Raw genomic sequence first — 15,691 nt, 5'->3', positions numbered from 1 at the left:
AGGAGAAAGACTCTTGTTTACTCTAGTTATGAAGCGTTCTGGTGACAATTGGAGTTGTCTGACAATATTCGTGTTTGCCTGCGTCTGTCCTTCTGTTTGCTTGCCTAATTAAAGAGGCATGCCAATTCCCTCCTCTCATCTTACCATTCCAACTACCACCACCACCACCGCAATCAAACCCCCATTTAAATTATAACAATTACTTACAACAACCACCCATCCACAAGTATAATTATTACAAGCATAACCACCAAAAACCAGCACCATCTGCACCATCATCGACACTACTACTACTACTACTACTACTACCAGCATCCCGATAACATCCCCGTCGCCACCACCATCCGTAAAATGTGGGGGTGGTAGTAGTGGTTGTAATTAGATATGGCTCAGCAGCTTTCCTTTCATGATAAAGTTCCATGCACGTTCCTCAATAGAGTTAGGTTAGGTTAAGTTAGGTAAGGTTAGGTTAGGTTAGGTTAGGTTAACCTGCCGGGAGGAATGGGGTAGAGTTGGTCTCGTTTCAGAAGTTCTTTCCAGCTAAAACACCTAAAACTAGTTTAACGATCCGGTCAAGAAACAACCTTATAACTCCCACCAGGTGTTCTATTCACTGTTCCTCCCATGTACAATAACCTACTTCTCCCACGGTCCTTCTTGTCCTCCCTCACCTCCCCTCTACCCTATTGTCTCCCACCTTCAAGACCCAACCAATCTGCTGGAAACTTAACGGGGCTCACCATAGCCCGTGCTACATGGACATGTCGTTCTGAGTAGTTAAATTTACAACAACAACAAACTGGAATCTCTCCAGGTGAACATATTTTCCACAGTTCAGTTCTAAGTTATGCAACACCCCTCTTAACCCCTGATATTTGGGGGGTGGGGGGGGGGGTTACAGTGCCTAGACTCACTGTAATATGGGGTGCATTGGGGGTACAGCCTAGACTCACTGTATTATGGGGTGCATTGGGGGGTACAGCCGAGACTCACTGTAATATGGGGTGCATTGGGGGGTACAGCCGAGACTCACTGTATTATGGGGTGCATTGGGGGGTACAGCCTAGACTCACTGTAATATGGGGTGCATTGGGGGGTACAGCCGAGACTCACTGTATTATGGGGTGCATTGGGGGGTACAGCCGAGACTCACTGTATTATGGGGTGCATTGGGAGGGTACAGCCGAGACTCACTGTATTATGGGGTACATTGGGAGGTACAGCCTAGACTCACTGTATTATGGGGTGCATTGGGGGTACAGCCTAGACTCACTGTAATATGGGATGCATTGGGGGGTACAGCCGAGACTCACCTTCCAATACACGCACCCAAAAACCTTGCCTAAATATGAATGAAATCACAATGACTAAAAGAAGAGAAACTATTAGGGATGATGGAGGAGACGAAGTAGAAAAGAAATATCAAGAGACAGGTGATTAAGAAGACGTAAGAGAAGAGAGAACAAGAGACAGGTGATGAAGAAGACAAGGGGTAATAAACTGTAGGCACCCCAAGAATTTTCACCCAACTGGGTAAGATTTTACCCATCAATATTTCCCTATATGGAAGGGAAGGCCCGTGAATATTTATCCTGAAAACTTCTCAAAAAAAGCCCAAAAGACTAAAAAACAAACCGGTGACAGACACCCAATAGGTTTATATATATATAAAACCAATTGGCTTTTAGAAATGCAGAATTCTACTATTATTAATGTATCATTATGTATACCCACATGTATATAACACAAGCACTCACAAGTGGACAAAGAAAATGGAATCGAGCAAATTCATATTCCCGTATACAGGAGGCTTATTAATAACACCAGACAAACATCACAGAGTGTGACATGTCCCCATTATTCTCCAGGTGGGGCTCCTGAGGGCCCTATTTTACCACCTATCCTAACCTTCCCCCCCCTCCACCTAATCTTCCAATCACACGATCACATCCCTCCTCGTGGAGGTCTATCCTCCTTCATACTCCTCCATACATACCTCCATACATATCCTCCATACTATCCTCCATACATACTCCTCCAGGGTATGTATCCCTGGCTAGCCTGGCATACATACTGACAGCACCGTAAAAGTAAGATTAGTTAGAGAAGAGGAATTCGTGAGTAATTTTTTCAACAAACGGAAGGTTAAACTACTTTCCGGGAAAGTCCATGTAACGTCGCCTTTTACACTACTCTACGTCGCTCTGTTTTGTGTTTTATTGTGATGATGTACAGAAAAATACAGGCGAGAGGCAGTGTTACGGCTTCGTAGAATTCTTCAAGAGTATAGACGTCACTCTGTGTGTGTTTGTGTCAGCTAAGTTGAAAGTTTCATGCGAGCCAGAGATGTCGTTGCTCTAGGCGTCAACCCTCAGATATATACCGTGTTTGTCCCGGGGGGTACAAAACTTTTTGTACCCCCCGGACAAACAATAGGGGGAACCAAAAAAGATCAAATAGGGGACCAAAACACACTTTTGGTCCCCTATTTTTTTGTCTTCCACCAGCCCCATTATATAATTTATTTACATGCACAAAATTATATATTTTTCTCCCCTACGAAAACATTTCAACATCACTTGCAGTAAATTTATAATGATACATGCTAAAAAAAAAAAAAAAAATCCACAAAATATCCTTAGCAACAAATAAGCCGACGAATGCAATAATATATATATATATATATATATATATATATATATATATATATATATATATATATATATATATATATATATATTGTTAACGTTTCTGTTGACTAGACTTTCCCTACCAAAATAAATTTTGCAATAAATATATGTAGTGCAATACAGTACATAGCCCCTCCTATCATCGGGTGAGGCCACGTGGTGCTGAATACTTAAGCTCTCTCTGTGCTTAAGAGAAGGTCTTAAGTCCTCTGTGTGGGGGGGGGGGGAGTTAAGGAGGAGACAATATACAAGTGCTTACGTGTCGCCGAAAATGTTTCTTGATTGCCATTTAGTCTCTTCTCCGATACTCAGGGTCCTCGCCAGTCCTACCAGAAATGGTACCATTACACACACACACACACACACACACACACACACACACACACACACACACACACACACACCAGTCGTCAACCAACCACCTTTAAGACCTCCTCTGCCACCATGCAATACCTATGCAACTTGATTTTTCCATGGCATGCAAATTTCGTAATTGTTTGAAAGCCTAGCGAGGGAGCGCCGCCCCCCCCCCCCACCAAACCGCCCCCCACACCCAGTTCCCCGCCATAAATTGTGTACATGACACCAGAGCCCGTGACACCGTGACACCCTGACCCAGGCGGGGACGGTGTCATATGCACTCCCTTGAAAATATTCATACGCGGCACCTCGACCCTGGATCTGATTGGCTCTCGTTGTTATGACGTCAGTGTTATGTGTGTGTGTGTGTGTGTGTGTGTGTGTGTGTGTGTTTGTGTGTGTGTGTGTGTGTGTGTGTGTGTGTGTGTGTGTGTGTGTGTGTGTGTGTGTGTGTGTATGTCTGTATTCCTCTTCAAGATGGAAGACGATAGCATATCTGCCTCTCGTAGCGATATCTTTTTATCTTCAGAATGGCCGAGATGGAGCGAGGGGAAAATAACACTGATATTCTCTGGGCGGGTTTCGCTAGGTATTTTATCGGTATAAATGGGTCACTTGGCAACTTGTGATGGAGTGTGATTGGCCAGCGGTCACATGACGTCACTAGTCGACGTCAATGCTCGCCTCAGGACGGACTGTGATTGGCTGTGATGAAGATGTTGTTACGACATCGTTGGAGGAAAGAAAACGACTCAATACACTAATATGCTGGCATAATATTACCTCATTCTGTAGCAGAGTGGCCTACGTCCTATAGGCTCACAAACGCGGGATCCCGATTCAGTACCAGGGTACTGCACGTTTTCTTTCACCAGATGCCTCTATTCACCTTGTATAATTGGTACCCGAAATTTAACTAACTGTTGTGGGTTGCATGCTGTGGAAAATTATATATATATATATATATATATATATATATATATATATATATATATATATATATATATATATATATATATATATATATAACAACTTGGACCATCGGGGATCGATCTCCGGCCATGCAAGACGCGAGTTTAGTTTCCAAACGTCGGGGGTGAAGAATTATCCCGGGACAGCGACTAACCTCCCACAATATGCCACCTAAAATAGTTGCCTAACTCCTGGGTACCTGGGGTGAACAGGTGCATCAGATGTAAGGAAACGCGCTCTAATGTGGCTGTCCGGTTGTGACAATCGATTCTGGGGCCTTTTGAGATGTGACCAGGGTTCGATCCCTACACGGAACTTCAAAATTTGACTGAAGGGGTTTACGAACGTGACGTCACAACACGAACATGACGTCACAACACGAACATGACGTCACAACACGAACATGACGTCACTTGCCCTTCAGGACAAACATTTACGAATACTGATGTGTATACGACGTATAAGGTACGTTGTTACCTCCGCGACGTCATCACCACGAGCCCAGACCGTCTTGACAGCCCAATGACATCATTATCGGACATCACATCTCCACCTGACACCTAACGGACGACCATGATTGGCCATGACCGCCGTGACGTCACTGGATATATTTATACACAAGCGCCCCCCTCCCCCTTTTCCATGGAGGTGACGTCATAGATGAAGCTGAGGTACTCTTGCCCGTCTCCCGTCTCCTGTCTTGGACGGGGGCAAGACCAGCACACACACACACCTGTCTGTCTCAGTGGCAAGATCAGCTGATCAGCATCAGCTGATTCCCCTTCCACGAATCAGCTGATGGTGAATGAGACGAAGCTTGAATGAGTACCGTTTGAGAAAACAAAAACAAAGGAGTAACGCGAGTGTAAACAAACAGGTGTAAGTGATGATGAATGGGGGGGGGGAGGGGGAGGGAGAGTCAGATGGGAGGTGAAGGAGTTGAGAGAATTGAAGAACGTGTTTGGAGAGAGGGAGAGAGGGTACAGGGGGAGAAAGGGAGAGAGGGAGAGAAAGGGAGAGAGGGAGAGAAAGGGAGAGAGAGAGAAAGGGGGGGAGTTCGGGCGAGGGAGATAAATTATTGGTGTTTGAAGGGGAAGGGATGAAGGAATGTAGGAAAGTCGGAAAGAGAAAAAGAAATAGAACATAATGAAATGAGACAGATACACACGCATTGAGACAGACAAGCAGACAGACCTGAAGATATAGACATAAAATCATACATAAAGAAAACAGAAACTTTCAACAAAATACAGCAATAGAATTAAAGAGCGAGAAGCAGAAAGACAAAGAAGACAGAGAGAGAGAGAGAGAGAGAGAGAGAGAGAGAGAGAGAGAGAGAGAGAGAGAGAGAGAGAGAGAGAGAGAGAGAGAGAGAGAGAGAGAGAGAGAAACTGAAAGAGGCGGAAAGGTGAGAGAGAAAGAGAAAGAAAGTATAAGAAAGGTACAAAAGAAACTTACAACGGCGAAAGCGAAAGAGAGAGTAGACAGCCAACTGTAGTAATACACAGACACGAGAGACAACGAGCAATAAATAAAAATAAAACAGGACCAAAAAAAAAAAAGTAAAAAATAGAGCATCAGTGCCTAACCGCTCCACTGCGCATAAACAAAAATAAATGTCGTATCATTTGACAGCCTATCGAGCGAGGACTAATGACCAATTAGCAGCAAAGGCTTGTTGAGGTAGTTATCCATGCGTAGATAGTTGATAACGAAGCATCAGTTGCCCCCGGCATCAAATCACCAGCGGGGCTCATTAACTCACGCCCTACTGAGTAGTTAACGTGAATGTTGGAGTCGCGTCTTTATCAGCGCTAACGGGACCGAGATTCAGCTCCTGAGACCCGATTTTCAACCTATTAATCTCGTTCTTGGCCACTCAAGTGTCTTTGTATACCATGTCGAGCCTCGGAGGTTATTTTGTATATCGCGATCATATCTCGGCTGTGGCATCTCTCCTGGTCGTATTCCTGCCAGCTTTCTCGACTAACCCTTTTGTGCGTGTCGGTGTGGAGGTTATACATGTTTGTGGGTCCTGATTGGCTACTGTTCGCCACTCTACGCAGTGATTGGCTACTGTTCGCTACTCTACGCAGTGATTGGCTACTGTTCGCCACGCTACGCAGTGATTGGCTCCTGTTCGCCACTCTACGCAGTGATTGGCTACTGTTCACCACTCAAACACAGTGATTGCCTCCTGTTCGCCACTCAACACAGTGATTGGCTCCTGTTCGCCACTCAAACACAGTGATTGGCTCCTGTTCGCTACTATGTGAGCTGATTGGCTACAGTTCATCCCAAACTAGATATTTTTTTAATTGCAGCTTGTCCTTATTGCTACGCAGATCTGACACTTTAAATCACTGCATCAATAAATCGGTGCTTTATTAGGCCTTAGAAACGCCAATATTTTGGTGCTTTGAATTTCTTTAAAGCTCCAGAAATCTGACGCAGTGATCGAAAGCGTCGAAAATGCGGTGCAGCAAGTGTGTGAGAATAGGATTTTAATTATAAAGTTGTGTCGAATGTGGTGTGGCCAATCAGCTCACGCCGTGGTGTACGAGAGCCAATCAGCTCACGCTGTGGTGTACGGGAGCCAATCAGCTCACGCCGTGGGGTACGAGAGCCAGTCAGCTCACGCCGTGGGGTACGAAAGCCAATCAGCTCACGCTGTGGTGTACGGGAGCCAATCAGCTCACGCCGTGGGGTACGGGAGCCAATCAGCTCACGCTGTGGTGTACGGGAGCCAATCAGCTCACGCCGTGGGGTACGAGAGCCAGTCAGCTCACGCCGTGGGGTACGAGAGCCAGTCAGCTCACGCCGTGGGGTACGAGAGCCAATCAGCTCACGCTGTGGTGCACGAGAGCCAATCAGCTCACGCCGTGGTGTACGAGAGCCAATCAGCTCACGCCGTGGTGTACGGGAGCCAATCAGCTCACGCCGTGGTGTACGGGAGCCAATCAGCTCACGCCGTGATGTACGAGAGCCAATCAGCTCACGCCGTGGGGTACGGGAGCCAATCAGCTCACGCTGTGGTGTACGGGAGCCAATCAGCTCACGCTGTGGTGTACGGGAGCCAATCAGCTCACGCCGTGGTGCACGAGAGCCAATCAGCTCACGCCGTGGGGTACGAGAGCCAATCAGCTCACGCTGTGGTGTACGAGAGCCAATCAGCTCACGCCGTGGTGAACGAGAGCCAATCAGCTCAGAGGCAAACAACAGCCAATCAGCTAACATAGACGATCAGGGGGGGAAGGAGGAGGAGGGGGGACGTGACGAACAGAAGACAATCAACTCATATAAGAGCGAATAGGGCTCACTGTTTGAGCCAATCAGCGCCCACAGCTACAAACGGGAGCCAATCAGAGCACACACAGACAAACAGGAGCCAATCAGCGCACACAGAGACAAACAGGAGCCAATCAGAGCAAACAGAGACAAACAGGAGCCAATCAGCGCGCACAGAGACAAACAGGAACCAATCAGCGAGCACAGACGCAAACAGGAGTCAATTAGAGCACACACAGACAAACAGGAGCCAATTAGAGCACACACAGACAAACAGGAGCCAATCAGAGCAAACAGAGACAAACAGGAGCCAATTAGAGCACACACAGACAAACAGGAGCCAATCAGAGCAAACAGAGACAAACAGGAGCCAATTAGAGCACACACAGACAAACAGGAGCCAATCAGAGCACACACAGACAAACAGGAGCCAATCAGAGCACACACAGACAAACAGGAGCCAATCAGAGCACACACAGACAAGCAGGAGCCAATCAGCTCCTGTTTCCACAACCATACACCCAGCGAGAAAAAATAAATAAAACACAAAATAAGTAAAACAGAAAATAAATAAAAATAAAAAAGCACAAAGGAGAGAAAATAAACAAAACAAGACCCAATACTATGACAAATATGTTGTCAGAATCCAACATTGTTTTGCCGTATTTTATGTTGTCAGAATCCAACATTGTTTTGCCGTATTTTATGTTGTCAGAATCCAACATTGTTTTGCCGTGTTTTATGTTGTCAGACTCCAACATTGTTTTGCCGTGTTTTATGTTGTCAGACTCCAACATTGTTTTGCCGTATTTTATGTTGTCAGAATCCAACATTGTTTTGCCGTATTTTATGTTGTCAGAATCCAACATTGTTTTGCCGTATTTTATGTTGTCAGAATCCAACATTGTTTTGCCGTATTTTGATAACAAACTTGTTTGTTATTTGAGGCTAAATTTGAGTTATTTATGTCCTAACTCATTCGTGTCCTCGGTGATGCGAGGCTTCAGCTCTCGGGTCCCGACTCTCTGCGACTGATGAACTGAACCTGTGAATGGTCAGAAGAAAATGTATATATGCTGGTTAGCATTGTAAATGTGTGGCCACGTCTGTGGAATGTATATATGCTGGTTAGCATTGTAAATGTGTGGCCACGTCTGTGGTAGAAAAAAAAATTATTTCATCACCTCCGTCCTAACTTATTCGCTGGAATAACTATTAACGACTGAGACGGGTAGTTGGGAGGGGGGGTAATTACTGACGACCCTGGCACCACTGGTAATTACTAACGACCCTGGCACCACTGGTAATTACTGACGACCCTGGTACCACTGGTAACTACTGACGACTCCTGGCACCACTGGTAATTACTGACGACCCTGGCACCACTGGTAATTACTGACGACCCTGGCACCACTGGTAATTACTGACGACCCTGGCACCACTGGTAACTACTGCCTTAAATGGCTCTGGCACCAATTAGCCGAGATACTAAATTTCGCCCTAACAGGGCAGTTCATTAAGATTTTCATACGCAGTTACCAGCCCATTTGACGAGTACCTCCGTCAAACGCTCTAACGACTGAACGAGGCAATTATATTCAATGGCCGAATAACCGGACTCCTACGTAATTGCTCACTGTTAAATTTGTAACTACGTAGGAAAGCTTATGTTAATTACGGTATCTGGTTGTTTAGAGGTTGTGGGGGGGGGAGAGGCATTGTGGGGGGGGGAGGCATTGTGGGGGGGAAGAGACATTGTGGGGGGGGGGGGGGAGAGAGGCATTGTGGGAGTGGTGGTGAGAGGAATTGACAGGATAGACAAGGATGGATTATTTAACACTGGTGGGACGCGAACAAGGGGACACAGGTGGAAGCTGAGTACCCACATGAGCCACAGGGACGTTAGAAAGAACTTTTTCAGTGTCAGAGTAGTTAACGGATGGAATGCATTAGGCAGTGATGTGGTGGAGGCTGACTCCATACACAGTTTCAAATGTAGATATGATAGAGCCCAGTAGGCTCAGGAATCTATACACCAGTTGATTGACAGTTGAGAGGCGGGACCAAAGAGCCAATGCTCAACCCCCGCAAGCACAAATAGGTGAGTACAAATAGGTGAGTACACACCAGGGGTCTGATAGCTGAGCGGACAGGGCGCAGGACTCGTAATCCTGTGGCCCGGGTTCGATTCCCAGATCAGGCAGAAACAAACGGGCAAAGTTTCTTTCACCCGGATGCCCCTGTTACCTAGCAGTAAATAGGTACCTGGGAGTTAGACAGCTGTTACGGAACTACTTCCTGTGTGTGTGTGTGTGTGTGTGTGTGTGTGTGTGTGTGTGTGTGTGTGTGTGTGTGTGTGTGTGTGTGTGTGTACTCACCTAGTTGTGTTTGCGGGGGTTGAGCTCTGGCTCTTTGGTCCCGCCTCTCAACCGTCAATCAACAGGTGTACAGATTCCTGAGCCTATCGGGCTCTGTCATATCTACACTTGAAACTGTGTATGGAGTCAGCCTCCACCACATCACCCCCTAATGCATTCCATTTGTCAACCACTCTGACACTAAAAAAGTTCTTTCTAATATCTCTGTGGCTCATTTGGGCACTCAGTTTCCACCTGTGTCCCCTTGTGCGTGTTCCCCTTGTGTTAAATAGACTGTCTTTATCTACCCTATCAATCCCCTTCAGAATCTTGAATGTGGTGATCATGTCCCCCCTAACTCTTCTGTCTTCCAGCGAAGTGAGGTTTAATTCCCGTAGTCTCTCCTCGTAGCTCATACCTCTCAGCTCGGGTACTAGTCTGGTGGCAAACCTTTGAACCTTTTCCAGTTTAGTCTTATCCTTGACTAGATATGGACTCCATGCTGGGGCTGCATACTCCAGGATTGGCATGACATATGTGGTATACAAAGTTCTGGATGATTCTTTACACAAGTTTCTGAATGCCGTTCGTATGTTGGCCAGCCTGGCATATGCCGCTGATGTTATCCGCTTGATATGTGCTGCAGGAGACAGGTCTGGCGTGATATCAACCCCCAAGTCTTTTTCCTTCTCCGACTCCTGAAGAATTTCCTCTCCCAGATGATACCTTGTATCTGGCCTCCTGCTCCCTACACCTATCTTCATTACATTACATTTGGTTGGGTTAAACTCTAACAACCATTTGTTCGACCATTCCTTCAGCTTGTCTAGGTCTTCTTGAAGCCTCAAACAGTCCTCTTCTGTTTTAATCCTTCTCATAATTTTAGCATCGTCCGCAAACATTGAGAGAAATGAATCGATACCCTCCGGGTATCGGAGTGTGTGTGTGTGTGTGTGTGTGTGTGTGTGTGTGTGTGTGTGTGTGTGTGTGTGTGTGTGTGTGTGTGCGTGTAAACAAAAAACAAATAATTAATAGTTACAGTTGATTGACAGTTGAGAGGCGGGCCGAAACAGCAGAGGACAACCCCCACAAGAACAACTAGGTGAATACAACTAGGTGAATACAACTAGGTGACTACAACTAGGTGAATACAACTAGGTGAATACAACTAGGAGAATACACACATGCCCACCTATATTTTCTGTCTTTACTGGCGTCTATAAACCTACCAGTCGAGCTTTTCAGTGTTCAAGCTTATGAAGCTTTCAGTTCCACCCTTCCCCCCCCCCCCCCGAGGTGGTATTGACCTGTTGACCAATCATGGGTCACAGTAGTGCCAAGCTTGAGCCCCACAATTCACCGGAGGATCAATAAACTATCAGTTCCGTCAATTTCCTTTCAAAAACACAAACAATTTGAAGGGTTTATGCCACAAAAGTCCCCAATGGTTCAACGTGACCATTAACAAATTATTATTTATTAATATTAAATAATTAATCTAACATTAGAGTGCCAGAGAGCTCCAGGGGGATAATTCCGGCTACTGTGCCACAGTTACATAGTGCCAGTCAGGGAGTGCCAGTGGGGAGTGCCAGTCAGGGGGTGCCAGTCAGGGGGTGCCAGTCAGGGGGTGCCAGTTAGGGGAGTGCCAGTGGGGAGTGCCAGTTAAGGTGTGCCAGTTAGGGGGTGCCAGTTAGGGGGTACCAGTGGGGAGTGCCAGTAAATCAACCAAGATCGTCTGTGTGGCTGAGACCCCTCGTGGTGTCGTGGCACCATATACACAAGCCTGACAACAGTGCCAGTGATGGCACTGTAATTGTTGACAAGCAGGACGAGGCTCTCCCCTCACTTCCCTCCCTGTCCCCTCCCTTGACTCAACACCTCTACCACACTACAATAGCTAGTTCTCCCCCTCCCTCTCCCCCTCTCCCTTTCTCCCTCTCTCCCTCCCTCCTTCCCTCCCTCCCCTCACACGTCTCAAGGGACGGAAGAGTTCACCTGGCTCCCTTCCCACCATTCATGAATATATTGAGACTAAATCATCGTGTGGAAATAAGGACTCTCCCATAATGTATGGGAGCATGCGTATACACTCCCCTAACTGGGCCTGCAAGGCGCGAGCTCTTGGTTCCCGCCTTTTTAAGCAGTAGGTTGCATAATGCCATGGTTCCAGACCCACTGAATGACCACCTCGTTAACTCGTCTCTGTGTGGTGTTAATGGCCTTGTTATCTAATGATGTTTACTTCTAGGTTAGATGTTTTCCTACATCTATATGGCCTGTCTTCAGCTGCCATCCTGGTCACTCTGCTTCCTTATACCTGCCTTCCTGTATGGGGTGTGGGGGTGTGGGGAGAGGGTGTGGGGGGGGAGGGAGGGAGGGAGAGAGGGAGAGAGAGAGAGAGAGAGAGAGAGAGAGAGAGAGAGAGAGAGAGAGAGAGAGAGAGAGAGAGAGGAGAGAGAGAGAGAGAGAGAGAGAGAGAGAGAAGGGTGTGTGTGTGGGGGGGGGGATGTAGAGAGTATAGGTGTTGAGAGTGAGGGACTATGAGAGAAAGTATTGAGCGAGAGTAGTGGATGCAAGGGGTTATCTTGAGATGATTTCGGGGCTTTAGTGTCCCCGCGGCCCGGTCCTCGACCAGGCCTCCACCCCCAGGAAGCAGCCCGTGACAGCTGACTAAGACCCAGATACCTATTTTACTGCTAGGTAACAGGGGCATAGAGTGAAAGAAACTCTCCCCATTGTTTCTCGCCGGCGCCTGGGATCGAACCCAGGACCACAGGATCACAAGTCCAGCGTGCTGTCCGCTCGGCCGACCGAGGGGGTACAAAGAAAGTATAGGTGAGACGGTAGAGTTGAAAACCAATAACTACGACTTGAGGAAATAAAAAATGAGGATATCATCAAAAATGCGAGCAGCAGTGAGTAGAAAAATGAGAAGGCACGAAGCTACAGACCTCAGGTGTGTTGCGCCCTAATTACCAGCGGGCCAGGTGTACACACACCCACAGGACCCCGCGGCCACCAACTCCCAGAATCTCCAACCTCATTACCAGACCTCATTTCTGAATAAAATTTCCTACTCTAATTACCAAATGAGGAGGGCAGGCAAGGCTCGATGCGCGCCAACCGTATAGAAAACGGATTGTCATTATTGTCCACTTTCTGTCGTAAAGAAAATGCAAAATGCGAGGCTCAGGGTAATGGCACACTCGCAAATTTTATTACCATTAAAACGCCACCATTTGCCATCGTATTTCTCCAGCGGGAAATGTCGGAATTTGACGTCATTTACAGCCCAGCCAATAGGCTGTCTTGACCGGGATCACCGGGAATTACTACGCTACAGAGACAAAAACAAAAGACAAAACTGAAAACTTTTTGTCCAGACAAAAACTGCACATGTTTTTTGTTTCTTTTTTTTTTTTGGGGGGGGGGGGGGGTTCTTGGCCGTCAGTTTTGGCGCGCACGTAAGTACTCTCCGAGCCCTTGACGTTACTTAGGCATATAACGAACTATGCCCTCCCCCCCCCCCACATGCTATATAGTCGTAATGACTTGGCGCTTTCCCCTTGATTATTCCTTCCTCTCCCCCCCCCCCTCCCCCGGGTCAAAAAACCGATTTATGTACATTTTAATGTCAGTATTTGACTTGTACAACAGACAGCTATCTGGCAGAATGACTCCTTCGTATATAATATTTTCTTTTACTAAAATACTAATATATTAAATTATGAATTTATACAGTTATTTCTGGGTAAGGTTAGACTAAGATATAGGCCTTGGTTGGGGTGAAGTGTTTGGGTAAAGGGTTGGTTTAGGAAGTGTTCACTATACAAGGTTTTCATTAATAACACCGAGAGCGGTCACTATATAGAGCTGTATGTCAAAAAGGTGACTTGTGTATATGTTAATACGACAATATTTGCCTTAAGATCTATACGTTTTGAACCCGACGGCATTTTGTGTTAATGATTGACTGGTTGATGAGGATGATGATGATGATGATGGATGATGATGATGATGATGATGGATGATGATGATTATTGGACCGCGAGGCATAAAGAACCCATCACCACTATTGATTGACAGTTGAGAGGCGGGACCAAAGAGCCAGAGCTCAACCCCCGCAAGAACAACTAGGTGAGTACCCATGGTACAATAATGGTTTAACATCTAATATATGAAGTCAGAACTTTAGTTCACCTAGTTGTGTTTTGCGGGGGTTGAGCTTTGCTCTTTCGGCCCGCCTCTCAACTGTCAATCAACTGTTTTACTAACTACTATTTTTTCACACACCACACACACACACACACACTGTGTTAGTGTTAGTATAGTGTTATGTGTCATTGTGGCCGTACGCCCTGTGTTGACAAAATAGTCTCCAGGAACATTTTTGGCATTATCTTAGGCAATCAGGATTTAATTGTCAAATGCAGGATTTCACTGGATAAAAATAGGCAAGAAAAGTTCCCGTAGCCAATAGGAAGCAACCTAAGGTTTCGCACCAAGAGTCAGGACTGAATCACACGAACGGATTGGGACTGGACTACACGAACGGATTAGGTCTGGACCACACGAACGGATTAGGTCTGGATCACAGGAACGGATTAGGTCTGGATCACACGAACGGATTAAGACCGACTCACACGAACGGATTAAGACCGACTCACACGAACGGATTAAGACCGACTCACACGAACGGATTAAGACCGACTCACACGAACGGATTAAGACCGGCTCACACGAACGGATTAAGACCGACTCACACGAACGGATTAAGACCGGCTCACACGAACGGATTAAGACCGACTCACACGAACGGATTAAGACCGGCTCACACGAACGGATTAAGACCGGCTCACACGAACGGATTAAGACCGGCTCACACGAACGGATTAAGACCGGCTCACACGAACGGATTAAGACCGGCTTACACGAACGGATTAAGACCGGCTTACACGAACAGATTAAGACCGGCTCACGCGAACGGATTAAGACCGGCTCACACGAACGGATTAATACTGCCGTCTTTCTCCAGTTGTGACCGCCTCCCCCATTATATCTGATGGCATTAGAACATTATCGGCTCCCAGGACAGCCCTTTGAACAAGAGGCTTCCCTTCCCGCCTTCCCCTTCAGTGCTGATGGCGCCCCTTGATTACTGGACTGTTGATATCGGTAATTAATTTACGTGATAGATATTGCTCTTTAGGCTGTAAAAAAACAACACGCATATTTAATTCGCATACTGCTGACTGTAACAATTGTGTATTCATTTGGGTGTGTGTGTATACATATGTATATTGTCTCATAACGGCATCGGACAATTTTTTTTTCTTGTTTGTTTATATGAGCTGTAAATGTTTGGGGTATTGGAGAGAGAGAGAGAGAGAGAGAGAGAGAGAGAGAGAGAGAGAGAGAGAGAGAGAGAGAGAGAGAGAGAGAGAGAGAGAGAGAGAGAGAGAGAGAGAGAGAGAGAGAGAGAGAGAGAGAGAGTGAGAGAGAAATTTCACAAAAAATGCTTGTTAAGCATTTTTTAAATGTCTCTCTCTCTCTCTCTCTCTCTCTCTCTCTCTAACGGGAGTTACAGACCAGGAATTACGTGGGTCAGAAAGCGGGCAGTGGATTTTAATTACGTTATGCTAATTAGATTACTTCTTGTATGCTAATTATCAAATACAATTACTTTCAGGACTCTATGCCCGAGTCATTAGCATATCCGGACCAGAAGGGCTGGTGGCTCTATTAGCTCTAGACGGAGGGGTCATCGCTGTAGGGAAGCAGGTCACAGAGCCTAGCATCATCATAAACGAGGTTATAGAGTCTATCATTATTATACAAGGAGTTATAGAGGCACTTATCCTTAGATAAAGGGTTATAAACTTACACTCCCACAGTTGGTTATAAACTCTTAAAGCGATACCTACGCTAAAATAAAACACCCATGTTAATGGATACTACAGCTAAACCTATCCTCTTACTAAACCCATTCGATTGTTTACCCTATCCACCCCTAAACGTAAA

At 46.2% G+C, this 15,691-nt stretch overlaps 1 protein-coding gene across 1 annotated transcript; it reads right to left on the bottom strand.

Annotated features, from left to right (window-relative positions):
* Positions 1-6,530: 6,530 nt before the first annotated feature.
* Positions 6,531-7,259, bottom strand: LOC138352213 (eukaryotic translation initiation factor 3 subunit A-like). Its single transcript, XM_069304493.1, has one exon. It carries the CDS (start codon positions 7,257-7,259, stop codon positions 6,531-6,533), a length of 729 nt encoding a protein of 242 aa, XP_069160594.1.
* Between the last annotated feature and the right edge of the window lie 8,432 nt (positions 7,260-15,691).

Source organism: Procambarus clarkii, chromosome 52, assembly GCF_040958095.1.
Source record: "Procambarus clarkii isolate CNS0578487 chromosome 52, FALCON_Pclarkii_2.0, whole genome shotgun sequence".
NCBI classification, from domain to species: Eukaryota; Metazoa; Arthropoda; class Malacostraca; order Decapoda; family Cambaridae; genus Procambarus; species Procambarus clarkii.
Note: the sequence above shows the minus strand (reverse complement) of the source record. Positions and strands in the feature narration are given on the sequence as shown.

Bases quoted from the DNA above. Each gene is read 5' to 3' on its own strand.
- LOC138352213 (XM_069304493.1), bottom strand. From the start codon at position 7,259: ATGTTAGCTGATTGGCTGTTGTTTGCCTCTGAGCTGATTGGCTCTCGT.